General features: G+C 45.0%; 1 protein-coding gene and 1 long non-coding RNA gene across 7 annotated transcripts in view; one reads left to right on the top strand and one right to left on the bottom strand.

Moving 5' to 3' along the window:
* LOC112546724 (uncharacterized) overlaps nucleotides 1–15,843 on the top strand; it is a 30,959-nt gene extending 15,116 nt beyond the window's left edge. For 2 of the 3 annotated variants that reach the window (XR_012903437.2, XR_016349659.1), the window contains exons 6-7: nucleotides 10,934–11,053; nucleotides 11,857–15,843. This is a non-coding gene — a long non-coding RNA (uncharacterized LOC112546724). The remainder of the gene's footprint in view (nucleotides 1–10,933; nucleotides 11,054–11,856) is intronic. The other variant, XR_016349660.1, reaches the window with a different exon arrangement.
* Nucleotides 1,016–24,295, bottom strand: RAD51 (RAD51 recombinase). 4 transcript variants are annotated; one of them, XM_075927110.2, is made up of 11 exons: nucleotides 24,156–24,295; nucleotides 23,128–23,179; nucleotides 22,010–22,123; nucleotides 20,647–20,784; nucleotides 17,347–17,464; nucleotides 15,839–15,930; nucleotides 7,939–8,033; nucleotides 5,003–5,116; nucleotides 2,840–2,969; nucleotides 2,426–2,547; nucleotides 1,016–2,094 (listed from the first exon to the last, which is right to left on the bottom strand). In XM_075927110.2, exons 3-11 carry the CDS (start codon nucleotides 22,094–22,096, stop codon nucleotides 1,971–1,973), a joined length of 1,020 nt encoding a protein of 339 aa, XP_075783225.1. In that variant the 5' UTR covers nucleotides 22,097–22,123; nucleotides 23,128–23,179; nucleotides 24,156–24,295; the 3' UTR covers nucleotides 1,016–1,970. The 4 variants fall into 4 exon arrangements, with proteins under 4 accessions (XP_075783225.1, XP_075783227.1, XP_075783226.1 ...); XM_075927112.2 differs by lacking the exon at nucleotides 24,156–24,295 and adding an exon at nucleotides 23,782–23,999; XM_075927111.2 differs by lacking the exon at nucleotides 23,128–23,179.
* Between the last annotated feature and the right edge of the window lie 59 nt (nucleotides 24,296–24,354).

Below are 24,354 nucleotides of genomic sequence, written 5' to 3'. Positions count from 1 at the left end.
TGACCTTGCTTTCTCTAACAAACTTAGCAACACAGTAACCCTACTAAAATGAGATTGATCCTTCCCAGGGGCAGAAGCACAACATGTGACAGATGTCAGTTACATTGCTTAATGCCCCACTAGAAGGCATTGATACCAGAGTGATAGGTTCCTATACCACACTTACCTTGAGTGGAACAGTGTGTTAGAAATGAACCTGTTAACCAGCATTCTATAAAGGGGTAGTCTGATGCTGGAAGGTTAGTTTCATATCAAACTTAAAACACATTTCATGGCTTTTATGTAGAAATATTAATTCCAATTTACTGGTTAAATTTCAGTTCAGCTAATTACATTGTGTGCAATTTCCTAAAATGTGGTGTAGTATTGTGCGCTAATTACCAAGAGTTCTGTTTTATAATAGAGATGATGACGACAACTTTACATTGTCTACTAAAAAAACTATGCTAAAAACATTAAGGTTGCAAAGTCAAACACTCAAAAGTTAAGAAATAGCCAAGTTAAGGTTGTCTCTGCTGTCTCAGTCCCACTCTTGGACCACCAAAAAGCACAGCTTTCAGCTAATGGCTAGCTACCCACCCCCTTTGTCTAGAAGATGGGGATGCTAGAGCCTCTTGAAGAAAAAGGCAGAATAATATTTTTCTCTAGCCTCATTTTTTTTTTTACAATATCCAAACTGTTGTCGTCTTTGGGCTATATCGTTTTGTAAAATGTCAGCTAACACACAGCTTGGAAAAATGTCAGCCTAAAATCTGGCAAAATCATAAACTTAAAATAGAGCTTTATAATAGGAAAAAGCAGCCAAATAATATGAGGTACTACGAGCCCCACCTATAGTGTGTGTATGCTAAATGCTGAGCCTCTTTTTCACTACAAGGCACCACTTACAGTAGTTTGAGTATTATTGCTATTACTTATTGCCCTGGATTATCACACTTTTATATAGGTGCTAGAATTCAGATACCAGGAAGATGAATGAAGATTGAAACAAGGAAACACCATTTTCACTACCACCACCATTATAAAATTAATTTTAATCAATCCTAAATCAGTTAACACAATTACCCCTTGTGTAAAAGGATTATTTACATGGCTTACATCTCCTCCCAAAAGGTGTCTACATACTAATTATAGTACAGAGTTACAATGTGCTTAGCTGTTTTAAGTAGAAGCAGAGACCATACACCTTTTTATCACTGTGGCAGTGCAAATGGACCTACAAAGAAAAGTTTTAGCTAATAATTCAGGTTCTGGGAATCAGCAGCACCAGTACAGACTAATGGACTTCCTACTCATTGGCTTAGCAGATGAGACAGTAATCTGAACTGGTGGCTAAGAGTCCCAGAAACCACTCATATAATATTTCATGACTCCTTTATTAAAAACAGATTTCTCCCAGTACTATTGAGTACAAAAGAAATCCACACAAACGCAAATTCAAAAAAAGAGGATGTTTTCAGTAGCCAAAAGAATAGAATTCGTATGTTGATTGTGATCATCATGAACCTCTGCATTGTGTAGTTTCATTCGTGTACCTGTCTCTTGTAACACTGTTCTATATCACAAATAATCATTAAATAACTGAGAAAAGGTTTAAGTTACCACTTATCTCATTTGACAAACCCACTTACCCTGCATAGTATCCACAAAGCAGGTTACAAATTGTTGCCCACTACAGTAACACTACTGTGCTTGCTATCTCTACAACAGCATCCAACTCTAGCAACAATTATCAGGGGAATTATTGCAATGGAAACTATGGCCCTCCAACCATATTAAATTAGCCCCAAGAGAAAAACTCCTTCAACCAGGACTAGCTGCTCTTGATGTGTCGCCAACGTATTTGTTTGGTCACAAAAATGCGATAGATCCCTCAAGCAGCCTTTCCACAGTGGCTGCAGTAGGAGAGCATAGAGAAGACAATCTCCTTTGGTCAACAGCCTCATGTTGTTACAAGTGGAACAGGCTCCTCAGTCTTTGGCATCTCCCACTCCATCAGCATTAATAGCAAACATAGCTTCAGCCTCAGGAAGGCAAGGAGAGTCATAAATTTTGCATATTCTGGTTTCACCTCTACCTTTTCTCAGGTAGAGCCTAACAAAGAGAAAGAAACAAATCAATTTATTCAAACAGTGTTTGCTTTCAGGAATCAATTACATTTCTGGTAGCATAAAAATGCAATGCACTGAGGACCAGAAAGTTTTTTGATTGCTTTATCACACTATTTACATTTCACTACATTACTTGGAAATAAAAGTCACTCGTCAGCGATCAAACATACCCTTAGGTTTTTTCAAAAAAAGATCAGAAAAGCTATTAAAAAATATTTTTGATTTTTTTGTATGGCATCTAAGTGTCTAGTTAATAGTGGTTTCATGAAGAGTTTGAAGAATAATGTGAATGGAAATTATTACTGTAGACTTACCTTGTGGTTGAAGCATGTGCTATGATGTTCCCTCCAATAGGCTTTTTGGGATCTGCAGCAAACATAGCAGCTCCATCTACCTGTGCTACCACCTGGTTAGTGATCACAACTGCCACACCAAACTATTAAGAAAGAGGCAAGAAATCAAATTCTGTTTCTTTTTAACAAATGGAGCTAATAAAAGCCAAACTCTCTGGTAACCAGATCTCCTTTAAAGATACTAGTTTCCCATCCTAGAGCTAGTAAAATCCAGTGAACTCTTCTCCCCGCAGACTGACATTGGAAGCAGTTGTATGAATGTGTAGAAATCCTTTTTCTGAAGTAAATGCCAGTAAGAGGAAATATTGCAAAAAGGGGATATTCAGAGAATAAAATAATATGGGGAATGAAGGAAGTAGTCTATTGACAGTTTACCTCATCTGCAAGTCGCAGTAGCATACGCAAAAATCTGGCCAGATGCATCTGCCTGGCCGACAGCTCACCCCTGCCAGAGTAGTCAGTTCTATATAGGGCTGTGGCGCTGTCCACTATCAGCAAAGCATACCTAGAGAATATGGCACACGTATTACTTTCAGTACCTGTCTAGGTTTCATAAGCTGGGCAGGAGCCAGGCCTTCAATTGTACAATACCCAGCATATTGTGAGCATTACTGAAACAAAGCAATAAATCAACGTAACTGTCTTTCCAATTACGAGGAGCTATATTTTTAAAAGACACTCCATAAGATAATACAACTCATATGGAAATGGCCTCTAGATCACTTTCCCCCTTAATTAAGGTAGCATGAAAAAACTCTTCTCTCCTACCCTTCTCCTCAGTTGCTTCAGGAATATGAGACAGGCTGGTAGTGGTCATTGCTCTCAGGGTAAATGTGGTTTAGAGCATACTTGGAGGGTGAGTTTTCCCTCAAGAACTGATCACTTTTTCTAGGGAGGATAATGCAGCTGTTACTATCCCAAGTATACTTTCAAATGGGGCTGAGCTCACCAACCCAGCCGCTTACTGAACATCAATACCCATAGTACAGTGTGTCTAGCATGTCCCACTCAGATGCTTGCTATAGTGCATGAGGAGGCTGCAGCAGTTTAGGAGCTGACATAGGCCTCGTCTTCACTGCAAGTTCTTCCAGGAGAAAATAATGCTAATGAGGGACTCATTATCATAAGTTGTGACCTCATTAGCACATTTTCTGCCATTTCTTTTTGTGCAAAGGGTGAGTCAGGTTTTGTGGAGCAGGATGGAGATTGCAGGTTCCAGAGCCTTGCTCAATCCCGGAGGGTGCTCCGCATTCTTATCTGGTTCAGCTACCACTCGACCATGTAAGCAGCCCATCAACTCAGTGGGACTAGTCACATATTTGAAGGCATTTAAACCAGTGCTTAAGCTTTTAAGCATGTGCTTTAATTAGGGGTGTTAAATAGCATGTAATTGAAGAGTCATGTTAACTGCATCAAGTTTTAGCAGTTACAGGGGTAGTGCCAGCAGCCAGTATGCTCCGGGCCCCACTCCTGGGAGCCTCCTGTTATCCCAAGCTGCTGCCTTTCCATCAGCAGCAGCGCAGGGTGGCAGATGGGAGCCAGTCTGTGGGGAACTTAGATACCCTCCCCATCCTCTGCTGCTGACTCCGATAAAGGCAGCAGTGTGAGGGAAGGCAGCACCAGCTTCTGCTGACCCTCATTGCCTCTGTAGGAGGCGGCGGGCAGTGGCGAGGGGGAGGCAGGTCCACAGAGCTGGCACACGTGAAGAGCTGCTTAAAGCTGGCTCCCTGCATGTATCGGCTCCAGTCTGCCCCCCTCACCCTGTGCACTGCTTAAAACTGGTTCCCCACAGGCACTGACTCCCCACCCCGCCTCCTTCCCGGCTGCCTCTGATACACAGGCAGCAAGGGGCAGAAATGCATGCAGTTGACAGGATTAACCGTAAGCCCAGGCATATCAGTTAATCGTGTAGTCGTCTACACATTGACGTCCCTAGTATTAATGTTTGATTCATCAGCTCAGAGTGATCAGTACTTTGCAAGGTCAAGCCTTTAAATAAATGGTTTCTAGGTATTTACATAATTTCCTTCTTTCCAGTTCAACTATTAATTTTAATTCCAAACTAAATTAAATCCATCACTACCCCTCTGATTATATCAGTTCCTTAACACTCAACATCTGAATTCAATTTCCCCTTTCCTAAAAATGAATGTGAACGGGTAGTTAAAACTGAATCCATTGTTGGTACCTATTCTTTGTAAAATACTGCTATCCAGCATACCATAGCCGTCATCAGAATCATCCATAATTTCACCAGCAGTTCTGGAACATCTCTTATTTACAAATATTTGCAGATTTCCTTTTTCATTGGCTGTCTCTCTCTTTTAGTGGGATATCCATTATCTCTTCTGATAACAATCAAGACTGGTCTTAGGACAGGTATTTTAGAGTGTGGATATGTCAAAGTATTTTGATTAAAAATTTTTTAGTATTTGTTCTGCAATTTAGGCCACCTACATACTTGTCCTTCATTTTAGATAACTTTACAATATTGTCATTAAAGAGTGCACAAGTTATTCGGTTTGTCAGATTTGTTACCTTGATTCAGCCATCATAGCAGATGCCTGGTACAGGAGCTGGGTCTGATGGTCTGTGTTAAATGCTCGAGCGTATGCCACATTATCAAGGACATCACTGCCAGATAAACTATACCTAGAGAAATAGATGGGAACAATTTGGGAGACAACAACTTTGCCTACAGTAGTTAACCAGCAGGTGCACCTAAAGACTAGAATAAACTGGCTCTAGAGAAAAGAGAATCATCTAAGTCTAGAAAAACTGATGATTAAAAGAGCAATTAACTTGAAAATAAAAGTGATCTCTCAATGAACTCTCAGGAACGTATTGTCTGGAAACAGCAGTAAACCCCCATTCAGTCTAAAAATAGACTTGAGAATAAGGTAATTAAAACACACAAATTACCATCCTGCAATGGAATACATTACTGTGTGTTACTCCAGTAAATCACCACAAGACTAAAAAAAATTCAATTCAGTCCATGAATATTTTATTTGATCACAAACGTCAGAGGTATCTATGTAAACAGTAACGAACAATCCTCTATCAACAGTTCACACATACGCCCCACTGCCTCTGTATTAAAGGTGGCAGTCAGTGCGTGGGGGAAGCTGGCTTTAAAGCCATCTCCTGTGCATGCCGGCTCCTGCAGACTACCTGCTCCTTACACTGTTGCCTCTAATATAGAAGCAGCAGTGTGTGTGTGTTTGGGGGAGGGGGGGAATGTGGGAACCAGTGCTCATGGGGAGTCTGCTTTTAAGCCAGCTCCCCACACTGCTGCCTTCCACAGAGGTGGAGGAAAGGCAGGAGAAGAGGGCAGGCAAGCACCTGCTCCAGCAGAATTGCCTGCACGCGCCCCCCCCCCCCCCCACCACCGTTGCCTCTGATATAGCATGTTCAGTTTACCTAATATAGGTTAGAAGGCTCTTCCTACATTTAAGATCACAGCTGCAGCAGGGGTAGCTCCTGGACCTGGTGTGAGCCAGGACTGAGGACGCCTTCCCTTATAGACTAATTATGTAGTTGATAAATTTTTGACTACACAATTAATGAATTACCCACCTCTTAACATCCTTGAGAGAGCAGGAAGCAGCAAGCAAGCTGAATAGTTTTGTTGTTAGATATATGCAGAGCTTCCTAACTGGTCTATCAAACCAGCCTTTCTGCATGATGCAACAGGCTGCAGGCCAGAAACACAATGTTCATTTTATTGGGAATTCCAGCTGGCAGGGTGTTTTGGTTAATTAATGCTGCTGATCCCTCTGTTCTGTTGCTGTGATTCTAGTCACTCACCAAAGATGGATGAGTTAAGTAGATATGTTAATTATTACAAAACCAGAAGTGTTAGCTTCAGATTTATAGCCAAATTCCAAACCAAGCAGTTAATTTTAGTGAAGCAGAATGTCTTTTGCCATTTTTATTGCATATGATTTGCTACACTTTCTGTCCTAACCTCTGATGGGGCTTTACTCTATTAAAGTTACAGAAGTCCAGTAGGAATGCTATCATCAAATGATATAATTTAACTAAATGAAGTCCAGATATATCCCCTAAAGTTCCATTTACAGTCACATACAGAATGGGAAGCAACTCTCTAGGTAGGAGTACTGCAGAAAGAGATCTAGGGGGTCATAGTGGACCACAAGCTAAATATGAGTCAACAGTGTGATACTGTTGAGAGAAAAAAAAAAGCAAACGTGATTCTGGGATGCGTTAACAGGAGTGTTGTGAGCAAGACACAAGAAGTCATTCTTCCGCTCTACTCTGTGCTGTTTAGGCTTCAATTGGAGTATTATGTCTAGTTCTGGGTACCACATTTAAAGAAAGATGAGGAGAAATTGGAGAAGGTCCAGAGAAGAGAAACAAGACTGATTAAAGATCCAGAGAACATGACCTAAGAAAGAACACTGAAAGAATTGGGCTTGTTTAGTTTGGAAAGGAGAAGACAGAGGGGACATGATAGTGGTTTTCAGGTATCTAAAACGGTGTCACAAGGAGGAGGGACAAAAATTGTTCTCCTTGGCCTTTGAGAATAGGACAAGAAACAATGGGCTTAAACTGCAGACGGGAGGTTTAGGTTGGTCATTAGGAAAAACTTCCTAACTATCAGGGTGGTTAAACATTGGAATAAGTTGCTAGGGAGGTTGTGGAATCTCCATCTCTGGAGATATTTAAGGTGTTTATCTAACCTGCTCTATCAGGGATGGTCTAGATGGTACTCGGTCCTGCCATGAGGGCAGGGGACTGGACTCGATGACATCTTGAGGTCTCTTCTAGTCTCTAATCAGAGGAATGAGCACCTCAGGCTTTATACACTTGTCAGGATCCATGCAGGGACAAGATTTTTACTGTCCATTCCAACCCTCCCCCCCCCCCCCCCCCCCCCAAAAAAAAACAACAACAAAAACACACCACCACCAAGAGGTAATCAGAGTTGTGGAATATATACGAGTTTGTAAAGCATTTTAGAATCCTTTGAAATGGAGAGAAACAGTGACCCAATAGCAGTTTTGAAGAAGGGACAATAGAATTCACAGCTTTTCAAACACTTTGCTGTTCCTCTTTTTCTGACAAGACTCTAATTCTAATGGGTATTGTGAAGAGGTTTACACATGGGATCCTTTATTGTTTCTACAATAATATTTATAGGCTAAATTCAAAATGAAATGTTTTGAATGTACAGCACTTTACACAGACCTGGCTTTACAAGGAACACATACTAAAAAGTAAATTAATGTTATCAGCTGTAACAAAGGCTAATTATTCTTGCTGCTGAATAAAGTCAGACTTGTGTCAAAATAGGTTTGTCAAAAGCCAATGTGTGTATACTGTTCCAAAGTGCTTCCATATAGCGGAACAGCTGCAATGTGGGAAGAAAGTGATCACTGGACAATTTATTGATGAGGTAATGCAATTATTTTAACTAGAGCCAGTGAATTTCTAACCATAATACAAACCTTTCAGCCACAGCAAGCAGACGTTCTGGGCGGAAGGTACCCTCTGTATCAATGTACATGGCCTTTCCTTCGCCGCCACCTTGATCAATGGGAAGCTAAAGATACAAATAAATGTTACTTAACAGTTTTCAGGTCTGGGAAATTAAAGCCAATTACTGCCTCACACCTTGTTGATACTAGTATATTTAGTGATACACCAGAATCAATGTGCCAAATAACCTTCCTTTAAGATAATGATGCTGGGAAATTTAAACAGTAAAAGAGAAGCCTAATTTTAAAAATGGACACATACATTAGGGTACTCAATTAAGTTCCTAAAACCTGAATGCCCAATAACCAGCTTGAACCCCAAAATGCTGACTTATTCACCTTCACTTAAGTGAATACTATGCTCTTAATATTTTATGGTACAACAGTTGCTAAAAAAGAAAGTATATACACATAAGAATCTACTTTAAAGACAACCCTCTTATTCAGTTTTAAGTAATCATTTCCACCTTACATTGCTGTCAGATAAAAAGCCAATTGAAGTGTGTAGGAAAGGATTTGAGATGAAGCTTGAGACATTTAAAATATAAGCAGCTAAACAAAGGATGAGTTGGGCACATGTAAACAGCTTCACCTCCCTTTTTTCAGTTATTGGCAAAGAGGTTTTTTTGCAATGTTACTCAGAGAATTCATCAAAAAAATCCAAAGTACTGCAAAATTCTGTATGGCTACGTCTACACTGGCCCCTTTTCCGGAAGGGGCATGTAAATTTCACGAGTCGTCGTAGGGAAATCCGCGGGGGATTTAAATATCCCCCGCGGCATTTAAATAAAAATGTCCGCCGCTTTTTTCCGGCTTTTAAAAAAGCCGGAAAAGAGCGTCTAGACTGGCCCCGATCCTCCGGAAAAAGCGCCCTTTTCCGGAGGCTCTTATTCCTACTTCAAAGTTGCTCTAGTGGAAGGCTTCTTGCTTTCCAGTAGAATTTGCTGGACCCTGTTAGACCCCAAATAAGTTGCTCTAGTGGAAGGCTTCTTGCTTTCCAGTAGAATTTGCTGGACCCTGTTAGAGCAGGCCCACTCTTCCAAGTTCAACCATACATCATCCACGCCAAGAGGCAAAGGGAGGCAAGACTGGGTTGTAATAGGTGCCTGTGATCTTGTGAGAGCAAATCCAGTCAGTGAGGGAGCAGTGACCACCAGGTCTATCAGCATGCAAAACCAGTTTTGGCATGGCCACACTGAAGTGATCATGATGGTTTGGGCCTTTTCTCTCAATCTTTGACAAGACTTTGTTGATGAACTGGGAGGAATGCATACGTCAGATCTCTCCCCCCACCCCACATGACAGGAGGAAGGTTTGGAGAAGGAGTCCTGTCCCCCGCATGGTCTGGGCAAGGAGTGATGACATTTCTTGTTCTGACTGATGGCAAACAAGTCCAATTGGAGAGTCCCCACACCTGGAAGAGCATCCAGCATATCTCCAGAGGGAGAGATCATTTGAGAGAGAAAAAGAAAGTGCTGAGGCATTCTGCCAGTGTGTTCCTGACACAATGGAGGTGACAGGCCTCCAGGTGGATCACCTGTTTGATTTAGAAATCTAATACTTGGAGAGACTCCATAGAGAGACGACGAGCATGCTTCCCCTTTTCTGTTGATATACAAAATAGAGGCCGTATTGTCCAGCAACCCACTTTTCCTGACAGGTGGCAGAAAGAGCCCACAGGCGAAATGAACCACTCTGAGCTCCTTGACGTTTGTGTGCAATGTCATCTCCTCTAGGACTATCATCCTTGGGTCTGTAGTTTGCATAGGTGCACTCCCCAGCCAATATCCAACGCATCTGATAGCTTAACTGAGTGGTATGGACTACAGAAACCCCTTTGAGGACTACCTTGGGGTCAGTCCATCATTGCAGGGAGATAAATACTAGGGGATGGTAATGATTTTGTCCAAGTGATCTCTGAACTGGAAATAAGACTGTTGCCAGCCCCTGCTATAAAGGTCCCAACCAAAGTCTTGCATGGCAGATGACATACATGTAGCAGAGGCCTGGTCTGAGGCCTAGCTAACAATGGACAAAATGTAAAGCAAAGCTAAGCTGACACAGGCCCCTGCTCACAGAACATGGCACTAATGGGGCTGAGTGCAAAACACTAATTGGTAATAGGCCCAGGTGTAGAATAGTAATTGGTACTGGTCATAACTTGAAAGCACAAGGTACCACCAGCTCATTAAAAAGAGGCCTTGGTAAACAGTCCCCACAGCTACAAACCCAGGTTCAGAAAAGGGTCTAAAATGCCAACATGATGGATAGAGATGATCTAATCAAATCACAAGGTACAGGGTGATGGGTGGTATCTAAGAAACATCACAGGGTGGTAATCTGACAATGTCAGAGGCTGGCAACCTGATAAGTCGGGAGTGATGTGTAACTTGTTTATACCTGTATACACAGTGGTGTCTTGAGGGGACAGTCTTCGTCCAGCTGGGGGCAGTGGGAGGTTCCCACTAGTTGTGCTGAGGCCATCGTAAGTATATGCATGTAGTGATTCGGTAAAGTTGAAAGCTATTACTGTACTTCGCTTAACAATAAACCCAGCTGGGCACTTTCGATCCTTATCTGATTCGTGGTCTTTGGGGGGCTCTCTTGAGGGGGGGTCTGCTGAATAAGTTGACACGGAACACACCACTGAGCACACACGCAAGCAGTCTTCTGGTTAGCATCATCAAATGGAGCCAGAGACCTGTCCAGACATCACAGCAGTAAATCCTGACCTTACCCTATCAGTGACCTGACATCAATACTTACATGCTGCCATGTGGCGCAGCAGCCATAAACATACCCAGGCCATGGTTAGATGGAACAGAGACACACCCATGATAAGGTCCACCATCATCTGCAATATTTCTCGCAACAGGAAAGCTTTGGTGCAAGTGGAGTCAAGCACTACTCTGATGGACACTATCATCCTTACTGGAATTAATGTTGACTTCTTGTCATTCACCAGCAGGTCCAGGGACCAGCACATGACCTGTAGCATTGCGATGTCCTTTGGTCTTGGGACCTGAAGTAATCTTTAGCCAACCAGTCGTCGATGTGGGTCAATCTGAAAACCCCAACATCTGAGGTAAGCTACCACCACCACCACCATGCACTTAAGTAAACACCTTTGGTGCTATAGTTATTCTGAAAGGGAGAACCACAAATTGTTAGTGGCCAGATCCCACCATGAAGCACAGAAAGCATCTGTGCCCTTAGAAAAATTACTATTTGAAAGTATGCAGCCTTCAAGTCGAGAGTGGTACACCAGTCTCCCGGGTCCAGAGAAGAGATGATGGAGGTTAAGGAGAACTTAGTTTCATTAAGATTTTTTTAAGTTCTCTTAGGTGCAGGATGTTTTACACTGCCCTTGGGCTTTGGGATAAGAATGTACAAGGAATAGAACTCCTTGGTCCTGTACTCACAAGGAACTTCTTCCATTGCTCCAAGCTGCAGCAGGTCCTTCACCTCCAGTACAAGGAGACCTTTGTGAAAAGGGTTCCTGAAGAGGGACAGGGAAAGGGTGTAAAAGGAACTGGAGGGTATAGCTCTCGGCGACTGTCTTGAGGATCCAACAATCCAAAGTTATAATGGCCTATGCAGGCAGGAAGGGGAAAAGACAGTTGGAGAAACAAAGGGATAACAGATCCAGGGTATAGTCAGGTAGGTCACACTCAGGCCTGATTGCCACCCTGCCTGTTAAAGGTGGAGCCTGACTGGGTAGAGGGCAGATGTTGGTGGCTCTTGCAGCATTTGTAACCTCTGTTCTTTTTGTGAGCCATCTCCTATCTGGGTTGGCTTCCTTGATCCTGTGGTTGCAGCTTGAACCACTTATGGGTCAGTGTAATATAGGAGTGCTTAAACACATGTAATTTATTATTGTCTGTTCAGCAAACAGTGCCTGGCTGTTGATAAGAAGATCCTGCATTAACCGCTGGACTTCCATCAGTAAGCCCAGAAGGAGCAACCAGGACATCTTCCCATGGAGATGGCAGAGACCACGGTGTGTACTGTGTAGGCCACTGAATCCAAGGCTGCCTGAAGGGCCACAGTGCCGCCATCCTCAAGTATAGCCTAGAACCCCTTCCTGGTGTTCTCAGAAAGCAATCCTCAAACTTGGCCATGGCTTGCCACATACTGAAGTCATATTGGGCAAGGAGAGCTTGGTGATTAACTACCCTTTACTGGAAGTTGGAGGACAAAAACTGTGTGTCCAAATCATGTATCTGAGTTTTTACTTTTAGGCATAGTTCCTGGTTGGCCTTGCCTCTCCCACTCAATTAATGGCCACTGCTACCAAGGAGCATGGGGCTGAGTTGGAACAGAAGTACTCACAACCTTTGGCGGACACAAAATATTTTCTTTTTGCCCTCTTGGAAATAGGGGGTAGAAATGAAGGGGTCTGTCACAGGGTATTTTTGATCTTTGACAACCCATGATGCAAGGGCAGAGATCATCCTAAAGGAGTCCACTGGTTCCCCTAGCTTCTCCTTATGGAGCCCCATGTTAGCAGCTATTCTTTTCAACTGTTCCTATGAGCTTTAACATCAGCCTAAGGAACTGGATGAGAAGTACCCACAATCAGGCAAAGATAAGAAGCCAGTGCTTTGGGGTTTGCCATGTCCATTGGTAGCCCAACAGGCTGTTCCCTGGGGTCCTCAGGGGCCTGAATGGTTCTCTTCACTTCTGGTTCTAGGGGAGGACAGACAGATGGACTACCGAGGCTGATGGTTTGTCTGAAGTTCCTGGCACCAACCTGAGCTCTTGGGAAGGCTGGTGAAAACCCCAAGGGCTCCAGGGTACCAGGCATCCTGACCTGTTGGCAGTGATTCCTGACAAGTGTAAGAGCTCAAGGGAGAATGGTTTCTCTTGGGCAATCACGAGCAGGTGGATCGGTGACTATATTCACTGCAATGCTGATTGCTGCACTTCAACAGGAATCTTTCCAGTTGGGATGATTCCCCTCTATGGGTTGTTGGAGACTGGTGGATTAGCAACAGCATTCCGGTGATCTATCCCTTAATGCTGCTTGACCAGTACCTGGTGCAGGTCCTGCACTGGGAGGATCATCTTCTCAACTGAGGGAGTATACATCATGGCAACGTGTACCAGTAACCTAACAGTCGGTGACTCTGCTCCTGTCTCAGGCTGGAACTAGGGTTACTGCAGCACCACCTGGCCTGAAATGGTTTACATTATATACAGGGTTTACAGTTTGGTTAAATGCCTCTCAGCATCCCCATTGTAAAAGTTGTTTCAACATCCATGGCCTCAAGCCTATGACTGGTGCCAACGTATAGGTGAACAACTAGGCCAGTCTGGTGATGCTGATGCCAGATGCACCTCAGCAGGCCTGCTCCAGGACATCGAGGAGCATATCTCAAGACATCTGAATGCTTCCCTGAGTCCAGAGACCGATGGAGGCTTCCCCAAGCCAGCCTCCCAGGACTGGTGGTTCTGTGGTCAAGTGCTGGTGGGACATTGCCTGTGATGGGAAGCAGTGCCGCTGAGACAGAGACTTCTAAAAATGTCCCAAAGGCACATTTATCCCTGGACCAGGATACTGACGGAGATGGTGTGGACAGCGCCAGTAGTACCAAGACATGCTGAGCTGCCTGCAGAGGGAAGGGTGTTGATGAGACCTTCAATAGATGCAGGCCCATGTCACTGTCCATCGTGGCAGGCAAGGGTCAGGGTAGGTTAGGTTGCTCAACCCAAGCTGGGGCCAACTCCTGGTCCAAGACACTGAACCATCCTTCTTCAGTCTTGGCTCTCCCTCCTCTCCTCTTTCTTGCAGGATATAGGATCTTCCTCTCCTGGTCTTCTTTTGCTGCTTGGCTGGTGCTGGGGAGGGGGACTGGCACTGGTGGGACACACTGCACTGATGCTGGGGTGCCCTAGGCATAGTCAGAGCTCAAATGTTCCAGTGCTGGAGTTAGCTCCAACTCCATCAGCACTTTGAGATGGAGGTCTCGCCCCTTCTTACACTGAGGCTTGAAGGACTTACAGATATGGTACTTTTCACTTATATGCAATTCACCCAAACACCTTAAAAACTGTTATGCAGGTCACAGATGGGCATCAGTTTTTTGCAGCAATCACAGGACTTAAAGCCTAAAGACCAGAGCATGCCTCGTCCCTAGGCTGAGTCCCATGTAGGACTAACTATGTCAAACACACTAAAGGATAATTGTAAGCTATTACACAGGAAAAGTTCATAGCACTAAAAGTGAAAAGGCTACCCAAAGCAGCAGACATTCCAGCACCAGCAGCAAGGAGAAACTGAAGGTGGGAGGAGCAGCAGTGCCCCGATACCATGGTACTTGCATACCACTGAGGGGAAAAACTCCAGCAAAGGTGCATGTAGTGAGCACACACCGAATATGGAATAGACATGAACAAGCACTCAAACAGATCCCAAGAGGTAATCTAACCTCATTGTGTCTCTCTGACACAGGAAAAACACCACATAAAGACTTCTTAGCTGAGAATTCCATTAGGTCAATTACAATAAGACTGCTTTACACTACTCTGGAATAATAAGGGGGCCTTAATTGACTAATAATGGGAACAATTAACTGACAGCCAGCCTGCCTATTTCTGCTCTGCCTCAGGGACAGAACCTGCTTTACAGTCCTACACCTCCAAATCCTGGATGCAGCAACAGTGAGGAAGAGGGACGGAAGAGGGACACAGTGCACCCTGTTTCACCCCTTAACACAGAGGTGGGCAAAAGGGACTCCACAGGCTGGCCCTGGCCCAAGGACACTGCCACAGCCCTGCCCATAGGTCAATTAGGGCCTAGGGACAGGGAGTGCACAGTCTCTTCCCCTGCTAGTGGCACATGGCACTTAGGTCAACTGCCAGGTTTGACTAAGGATAGCACCCCCTTGTAGGGCAGGGAGCGAGAGATTTCCCATGATTCCCCCACTCCCAAGCCATGATCAACCTGGGGCTGGGGGGAGCATGTGAAATCTCCTCCTGCTGCCAGGGCATAGGTACCTAGAGTGAACCGCCAGCTGTTCAAAACAGCTGATGGTTCTTTCAGGGAGGAGGAGGGGAGGGGAGATAGACTTCACACGCTCCCCCCATCCCCAGGCCAATCAGTGTCTATGGGCGGGGTAATATGGAAGTGTCCTAGCCCCGTCCCCTCTGGGGCAGCCAGGGGCCACTTCAAAAATTTCTAATGTGGCCCCACTCAGGCTAAAATGATTGCCCACCCCTACCTTAACATCTCTCCACAGAAGCACACATGCATACCCTGCTTCCCTCCTGAAATGATCTGCTCTCTACTTCTGGCTGTTTCCAGCACATGCACCCGGGGTTCCAGGGAAGGGGTAGCTGTTCTTCACAGATTTCTTTGCTCCCCAATTTTTCTATGGGGGAGCAAAAAAAAAACCACACCATCTGTGGAAGATATGAATTATAATTCCTCCAGAAGTACAATGAAGGGACCAAGTTAAAGAAAAACCAAAAAGTTTATTTTCTGATCTCAAGCTTTCCTAAAGAAACAAATCAAGGCATTAAGTAACTTCTTAGCTACCATGTATTATTTCTGTAATTTGATTGAACATAATTTGGTTTTTATTTCCATGAAATCTCTGACAGTTTTATATCAATCTCCACTAAAGTTACCCTAGCAAGTGGAGCAAGCATGGTACACAAGAACTTAGCATGTTGCCTATTTAGTCCATGGTGTCACAAAGTCTGGATGGTTTCTGCTATACAGCATAGCTGACTACAGATTTTTTTGCACTATCTTTATAGCTGCATGTTTATTTGCATGAGTGAGAAAGGTACATTGATTGGCAAGGATTCAGAAGCAATTTCTTTCTAAACACATTTGATTTTAATAAAACAATTAACCACTCACTTGACAGGTTACTGCCAGTGTGTGACACAATTGTGTCTTCCCAGTGCGGAATTCCCCAAACATCTCAGTTATGGACCCTGTTTCTATTCCCCCTAAAAAAAAAAAAAAAAAAAAAAAAAAACACACATTAACATAGGTTATAAATGTATAACACAGGTATATCATTTCATATTTCTGGGGACTTGTTTGTTACATGATTTCTGTATCTGTGTATTGCTTTACTTTAGAAGTGATCACCTATATTTCAAAACTCAATTAATTATAACCATGGTTCTGGGTACCTGAGTTTGTGCATGTTGTAGAGAAGCAGCCCAGAAAACTATGTTCTTGTAAGAACAGAGTAGCTAAGTTAAGGAGAACACCATTCTACCCTGCATTTCTCATGTAGGCGAGGTAGGTGCGTTATAGGGAGAACAGAATACCTACTTCTGTTTTCTCAATAAAACTTTAGTAATAGTCAACAACAGAAAGTGTATTTAAAATGTAAAACTGTGTCTTATGTCCTCCCACATCCAGAGAAATTCCTTTTCTTTTGGAACTACTCCTGCAGCTTTCTCTGGAGATGCGAGCTGACTGGAACTGATAAAAAAAAAGCAGAAGATTGCAATTCAGCTAGCAGAAAACCCCACATTCCATGCACTTCTCATGTGGGGGTTAGGGATGTAAAATCCTGATAAATCAGTTAACCTGTTAAACATGTTTTACTGGTTAACTGATTAAAGGAGGGTGGGCGGGGCTACTCTTGCCAGGCAGAAGACTGCTCCAATAAGGGTGATAGTAACCAATTTACCCTTCATATCACTAATGAGGTTTATGATTTTCAGAAATAACAGTAATGCAGAGGTCTCCAACCTTTTTAAGCATGAGATCACTTTTTAAATTTAAGTGCAATCCAGGATCTGACTCAAACCCAAACACCCATACACTGCCTCCTTCTCATTCTTTCTCCAAGGCCCCGCCCCTGCTCCCTCCATCCTCCCTCCCCCCAACCTCACTCACATTTATCAGGCTGTGGGGCAGGGGTTTGAGATGCACTAGGGTTTCAGGTTTATAATGCGGGCTCCAGCCAGGTACTGCTTACCACAGGTGACTTCTGGGTGATGGAGCAAAGGGCTAAGGCAGGCTCACCCCTATCCTGACCCTGCACCACTCCCAAAAGCAGCCAGCAAACTCTCTCCATCCCTGCCCCCCTCTGTTCTGTGGAGATAGGGTACAGGGAGGGGCATTCAGACATCAGCACACCTCCACTTCCTCTTCTTCCTGTGCCCTGCACAGCAAGCAGGAGGCTCCCAGGGGTGAGGGGCAACTCCAAAGCAGAGGGTAGGAGCAGCACAGCAATGCTGAGAGGGGCAGATGAAGTGCCAGCACTTGATAGCCTCCGACTAGACCTCTCAGGATCACTTGTCAAAGGTTCCAAGATTTACCAGTAGACCCAGATCTACTGGTTGGTGACCACTGCAGTAGAGCTAAGTAAAACAACGCACAAAGATGGTGAGTAAAATTAACACCTTGAAGCAGTTTATCAAGTTCTTTGGATCCAGTGGTTATCTGGATGATCTCAGACCTCCGCTGATGGAACTCGGTTGCTGTGGTGAAACCCATTGGAACCAGTTTAGCTGCTTCTGCCTAAAGATAAGAATAACAAAACTATATATAGGGTGAGGACGACACATATTATGGATTAACAAACTATTATCTTTCGCATAACAAATACAGAATTTTCCCTCTTCTATGATTGAGAAGCATTTACATACATCGGCATGTATGTCAGCACATTTTTTTGTCAGATTATACATTCAGTTATTTTTACCTCCTAGTAAGAAGGAAGCTGCATTCAAATAAATATCTCCAGAATCTAATTTTGCCTATTTTACAGCAACAGTTATTTTACAAAAACCGGCTTACCTTATTCCTTCATGTATGACTAGAAATATTTAGCATATGAATATAGTTAGTTTGAAAGCTAGCTAGTTCTCTACAATACACAAATATACATAGCGAGAAAAACAGTTTTATCAGCTCAGATTTTGATAAATGAGAAGTGGTTCAGTGTCTTACAAACATGATACAGAAACTCCAGGTTCACGCTCAAAAGAGATCAAATGTACCAGATGTCTGTTCTTGTCTATAGTTCACAGCTGACAAATCTGAAGACGCCAGCCAGTGCCACAGAATGAAGCAATTTAAAGAATATCATTTGACCTATAATTTCCATTAGTACAGATGCACATAATATCAACATCTGTATTACCCACAATTTTCAACTCAATTGTCAATCCCAACTTCATGTTTGCTTTGACATTATTGGAGAGAAGTCCCGCAAATATGTAATTATAAACAGTTCTCAAATGTTCTCACTGGGAACGTACAAACACTATTGTAGCATGGTATTATAGTAATTGCTATAATGTAGATAGTTTTTAACACACTGATGTGCAGGCAAAAGTGTGGGTTTTAAAACCCACTGTTCTGTTCAACATGGTTAAAAGCCAAATGTAGACAGGGGCCCCTAGTACATACTTTTATAAAGTATCTCAGTCGACTTATAACAAATATATGTTGCTACATTGGCTAGAGAAATAGTATTGTTAGCAAAAAACACACATCATAGCACTCTCTGACTAGTAACTAAGGGCCTTCACGCCTGTTTATAAGGCAGTACAGGCAGTCCCCGAGTTACGCGGATCCGACTTATGTCGGATCCGTACTTATGAACGGGGCTTTTCTCGTCCTGGAGGATGCGGGCGGCGGGACTGCCCAGACGCGCCGCGGTCCCGCAGCCCGGGTCCTCCGCAGTTTTGCTCTGCGTCTCCCTGGTCTGCTGGGTGGCCCCCCCCAGCAGACCAGGGAGACGCAGAGCAAAGCCACGGAGGACCCGGGCGGTGGCACTGCGGCGCATCTCAGTCCCGCCGCCCGCATCTCCATGGTCTGCTGGAGGGGGGGGTGGGGCGGCGCAGCTAGCGCCTCCCCCTCCCACCCCACCCCCAGCAAACCAGGCTTTTCTCGCGGACGCCTGTGGTAGAGCAGCAGGGGCGCTGCGGGTTGGTCCAGTAGCACCGCTCCTAGGTGCTACTGGACCGACCCGGCAGCACCCCAGCTGCTCTGCCCCAGGCGTCCTGATTCAGCCGCTGCTGGTCAGTTTCAGCAGCGGCTGAATCAGGACGCCTGGGGCAGAGCAGCTGGGGTGCTGCCGGGTCGGTCCAGAAGCACCTAGGAGCAGCGCTACTGGACCAACCCAGCAGTACCCCAGCTGCTTTGCCCCAGGCGCCCCGAAGTCAGCCGCTGCTGAAACTGACCAGCGGCTGACTACAGGAAGCCCAAGGCAGAGTTTCTCTGCCCCGGGCTTCCTGGAATCAGCCGCTGATCAGTTTCAGCAGCAGCTGACTTGGACACCTGGGGTAGAGCAGCTAGGGTGCTGCTGGGTTGGTCCCCGCAGCGCCGCACCTCGGCGCTGCGGGGATCTACCCGGCAGCGCCCCAGCTGCTCTGTCCCAGGCGTCCAGATTCAGCTGCTGTTGAAACTGATCAGCAGCTGATTCCAGGAAGCCTGGGGCAGAGAAACTCTGCCTCGGGCTTCCTGTAGTCAGCCGCTGGTCAGTTTCAGCAGCGGCTGAATCTGGACGCCAGTTCCGACTTAAGTACAAATTCGACTTAAGTACAAACCTACAGTCCCTATCTTGTACGTAACCCGGGGACTGCCTGTATATGAGTCATTGCCATAACTTACATGACAAAAAATTACTTTTAGGCCTTTTTATTTATATTACGTTGTTTTTTGTATTCCCAGCTTGTCCACCATCAAGCAAGAACACGTCCATCGTGCTTTATAAAGCCAACTTTGTAAGCATTTACAGGAATGTAATCAAGAAATAGTAAATAAGGTTTCTAAATATTTTTGAGAGTAAATTTGTTAAAATACTTGTATTACAAAATGGTTATTTTCACAAAAAAGTGTGACACTGTGGCTTTTCACATATTTTCCCTAAACCTTATAGACTTCAAATTATCTGTCATGAAAAACAGACTTCAGCCAGATCTGTGCTGTTCACTTATTTGGTATAACTATGTCGTTCAAGGCTGCAAACAGTCCACACTAGTGAGCAATGTAGTTTATACTGAACTTAACTCCCTGTGAAGACAGTGCTCTGTCAGCAGGAGAGTTTCTGCCAATACAACTCTAGCTTCTCACAGAGGTGCAGTCATTAAGATAAAGGGAGAGCTTAGAGTGATGATGATGGTTTATCATTGCCCAACACAGGGTTGTCAGATTCTGCAAGTTTTCGCCCATGTAGGTTTTTTCCTACCCATATGACAAAAATGACACACACTCAAAGTAAAGGTACATGAAATAAGGTGTGTGCTGATTGCACACAACACTGACACTTGGAGCCATGTGCTCCCGCTGCATTCAATCACAGCATTGCTACAGTTCAATTGGCACACCCCGCAAATTCTAGGTATGCAAGTGCAGTTAGCAAAACTGCTCTATCCCAGGAGATCGGTTTGGTTACGACAAACTTGTGGCCCACTGAAATGAAAGAGGGCTACTCATATGGCCCATTCACTAGGTTGCCCCTCACTAGCTCAGAGCGTTCAACAAAAGTGCCAAGATTTTTAAAAAAATCATTAGTGATTTTAGGTGCCCAATTTGAGACATTTTAAAGGAGCTTTGTTTTCCAAAAATGCCATGCACCAACAAATTGAGGTCCTCACAATCACTTACTCTTTTTTAAAATTCATGGTCAGTGTCTGTAAAGCATTCTGAAATTCTTTAATTACATTGTTTATGTAGCTGCAAAATATAATTACCAAGATTTTGTCAGCTTTGGCTTCACTGATGCCTTTAATATTTAGTAGCTCCTTCTTTGGTGCATAAGCAACAGCTTCAACTGTGTGAAATCCAGCTTCTTCCAACTTCTTCACATCATTTGCATTTATACCACATTGCTGAAAGAAAAAAAAAAAGATATTCAGGAGTAGATCCACTGAAGTCAGTTAGAGCATTTGCCTTGATGTTGGTGGAAATTGGATCAGGCTGGATCAGTGTGAGTTCATCAGACTGGAAGTGTAATACTACAAGGCAACATTAATGAGTGTCACTTTCCCATCTGATTGCAAATAAAACAGCTGAAATGCCTGCTTCTCTTGCATGTTTTAGTATCAGTGTTAAAGATACCACGTGTCATGAAAAAGGCACTATGCTCCATTTGACTCATTAGCTATCGAAGAAGGAGCAATACAGGTTCAGGAAAACTAGTCCATCCTGCTCCAACAGAATATTTGGCATGTTAATTTTATGTTGATTCAGGTACAATTTTATTTGGTTCCCCATGGTGTTTCAAAGCAGCAGTGCCCTGTGGAGCCCAGGGTCAGCGGGAGAGTCGCCAGCTGACCCCGGGCTCCACGCAGCACTGCCACTTGGAAGAGGCAGCAAGCGGGGGAAGCGACTAGTTGACAAGCATTTGCTTATTGGATAGTCAACTAGTCATTCACATCCCAAGTTTCAATGCATTTATTACAAAACCTGGAGTATCAGTATATTATCAAAGTGGTAACTGAACACAGTGTTTTGTATTAATGCATTCCTGAAGTTAATCTTTCATATTTTTAATACACATTTCTGGATAAGATTTTTCTTCTTTGACAAACATCAAACAGGCAGAGTCAGTGACAACTTTTAAATGCAACTTCTAGTTAAAGATAAAGACTGTTGGTTTGTTTGGCAAAGAGGTCCAGAGCTAGTCACTCATTACTAGGGATGTTAAAAAATGGGTTTTTTAATAACAGCATAACAGCTGAAATTTTACATGCACGTTTACACCTGAGAGGGAAGGCAGCTCTGTGGGAGCCTATGCACACAGGGAGCAGACTTTTAAGCTGGCTCCCACCGAGCTGCCTCCCCTCACTCCATCCTTATCCCCCCACCATCACAGCCAGCAAGATGGTGGGGCAGGTGGCTCCCTAAGAGCCCAGTGCTCACAGGGAGTCTGCTTAAAAGCCAGCTCTCCACAAAGACTTGCCCTCACCCTGTGCTGCTGCCTGTGATACAGAGGCCACAGCATGGGGGGGAAGAAGGTGGGTTGCATGTAGTCAGCCAGGTTAATCGATGAACCTGGGCTTCTTAGTTAACCATTTAAGCATTTAGACTGTCACATCCCTACTTATTACATACCTCTAGCCTTGATATGGGCTGTGGACCAAAGCTTTCTTCCTCAGTTGATGTCTCTGCATTTGCTTCATATTGCATTTGCATGGCCATTGCACCAAGTATTAGATACAACTTCCCCTAAGAGAAAATACAAAAAAGGGGTGCCACTGCTCAAACATGCCTCTCCTCTACAAGAGACCACTAGTTCTTGTACCAGCCCTAGCACTGGCTGCTCTGGCCCCAGGAGCCCAAGCCCGAGGCCGAGGCCTGCTGCTGACAGCACGCTGTTCCAGCCAGACTGGAGCAGTCCACCGCCCAGGATTCTTTTTAGTTGGTAAACTGGTTAAACATTAGGTTAATCTAATCCAGTTAACTGATTAATTGGGATTTTACATCGTTAGTCTGAGCAGCCCCCGCCCCAATCCTAACACCCTGCCCAGACTTCCCACACCATAACCCTCAGCACTGAGACCTCTCTCATACCCCCTGCCCTGATCCCTCCTCATACCTACCAAACCTGGCTCCTGCATCCCCCATTCAGAGTTCCCTGCCCTGAGCCCCTCATACAACCCAATGCTGACTCCTGCATCCCCACACCATAACTCCTGCACTCCCTGTATACCCAAGCCCTGAACCCCCCCAACTAAGGATGTAAAATCTAGATTACTCAGGTAACCAGTTAAATGTTAGGTTAACCTAATGGTTAATCAGTTAGCTGACTAGCAGGATACCTCACTACTCCAGCCCTCACGTCTCCATCCCCTCTGTCTCTGCAAGCTCCTACACTGAGGCTAGGCTGGCTCTACTGGCTCCCAGACCCTGCGCTGGAGAAAGGACTGGCTCTGCTGGCTCCCATGCTAGGGTGGGGGCTGGCTCTGGCTCTGCTGGCTCCCAGCCCCCATGCCTGTGGCAGGCTGAGGATGGGGGGCTGCTCCCAGAGGAACCAGTTAACTATTACCTGGTAAGCATCACCTAGTAATGGTGATGCTTACCAGGTTCCCATTCACATCCCTACACTCCACTCCACACTTAAATTTCTTACAAGTACTGTTGTACCTCAAACCCTCCCCACCGCTTCAAGGCCCCCCCCACGGGGGGGGGGGAGGGGGACGGGACAGGACAGGTTGTGATAAATTTCTCACCAGTGCAGTTCTAAGTTACTTTCACCCCTTGCTTTTAAAAGTCCAGGAGGCTCTGAAACCAAAGAGATCTATGTGAAGGAACATAATAACTGACATATGGGATGAGAGATAAAGACCACATACTGCAGTATTCTATCTCCAAGAGTGACTAATACAGGTGCTTCACAGAAGGTGAAAGAATCTCACTGCAGAAAAATGTGGCAATCTGTTCCCATCAGGCCTTATCCTGGACTTTAATATTTGGAGATGGTCTTAAGTCTCTGAAGCATAAGCTTTACTATCGCTTCCAAATTATTTATAATAAAGTTTGACAACTTGGGACATTCAGATGTACCCATATGGATCTCCAAGCCCTTTTTTTAATCCTGCTAAATTCTTGCCCTCAATGACATCCATTAGCAATGACTGCCAGTCTAATTACAATCTCTCCCCTTGTGAGACTCTTTCCCCAAACCTTTGATCACCTTCTGAACCCCTTCCAAGTCTGTATTACCCTTTTCTCAGAAGGTTTGCAACTGCACATGACAGTCCAGAAGCAGCTGTATCGCTGATTTCTATGACAAGATTCCCCATCTGCCCTCTCCTCTCCTAGTACCATTTGTAGTTCCTAGGACTTAGCTGCATGTTGAGTTGGGCTCTGTGTTAAGCACAGACCTTTGTTGACTTGTCTCCCGTGACGCTTTCAGGAGCTGGCACAGGACCGGGTGCAATGTTCGTATTTTTGGTTCAGCAACGAGGGGTCATCAAAAGCAACGGACAGGCAGGGCCCAGACGCAGCCCTGGATGACCGTACGCAGCTTTGAAGCTAGTGGGTTGCCCGGGCGAGGCTGAGCGCGGCGGAGACTGGAGGCAGCGCGGCCCTGGCTCGCCCAGCGCGGCCCGGGGTGATACCGGCCTGTGGGCCGGGCCCTGAGGCCGCGCAGCTTCCCCGGTACCGCCCGGACCGCGCTGGACGGGCGAGCCCTGCCCAGGCCCCTCGGGCTCGGGGCGCTGCCCCTGTCCTGGCGGCGAGGCCGCCCTGCACTCACCCCGCCGCGGCGCCGGCTCCTCGCCCCGGTCCGTTGGCGTTCCCCGGCCGCTGGCAGATTCGGAAAAGCCCGCCAGTCCGTCACGTGACGCGTGCGCGTCGCCCCGCCGCTTCCTGGCGCTGCCTTGTCTTCGGGCTGCCCGGAAGTTGGTGTTCCTGAGCATGCGCGTGAGAGCTGCGCGTGCTCAGTAACATCTGTT

This window comes from Pelodiscus sinensis, chromosome 5, assembly GCF_052426305.1.
Source record: "Pelodiscus sinensis isolate ZL-2025 chromosome 5, ASM5242630v1, whole genome shotgun sequence".
In the NCBI taxonomy this organism is placed as follows: Eukaryota; Metazoa; Chordata; order Testudines; family Trionychidae; genus Pelodiscus; species Pelodiscus sinensis.
The sequence above is the reverse complement of the archived record's forward strand: the minus strand, read 5'-3'. Positions and strand labels throughout refer to the sequence as shown.

What these genes read in the sequence shown, in the direction of transcription:
- RAD51 (XM_075927110.2), bottom strand. Translation starts at nt 22,096, where the DNA reads ATGGCCATGCAAATGCAATATGAAGCAAATGCAGAGACATCAACTGAG. An exon ending in CCAAAGCTGACAAAATCTTG is followed by an intron (nt 17,465 to 20,646) that starts GTAATTATATTT and finishes TCTTATCTTTAG; the next exon opens with GCAGAAGCAGCTAAACTGGT. An exon ending in TACTGCGACTTGCAGATGAG is followed by an intron (nt 2,548 to 2,839) that starts GTAAACTGTCAA and finishes CTTTCTTAATAG; the next exon opens with TTTGGTGTGGCAGTTGTGAT.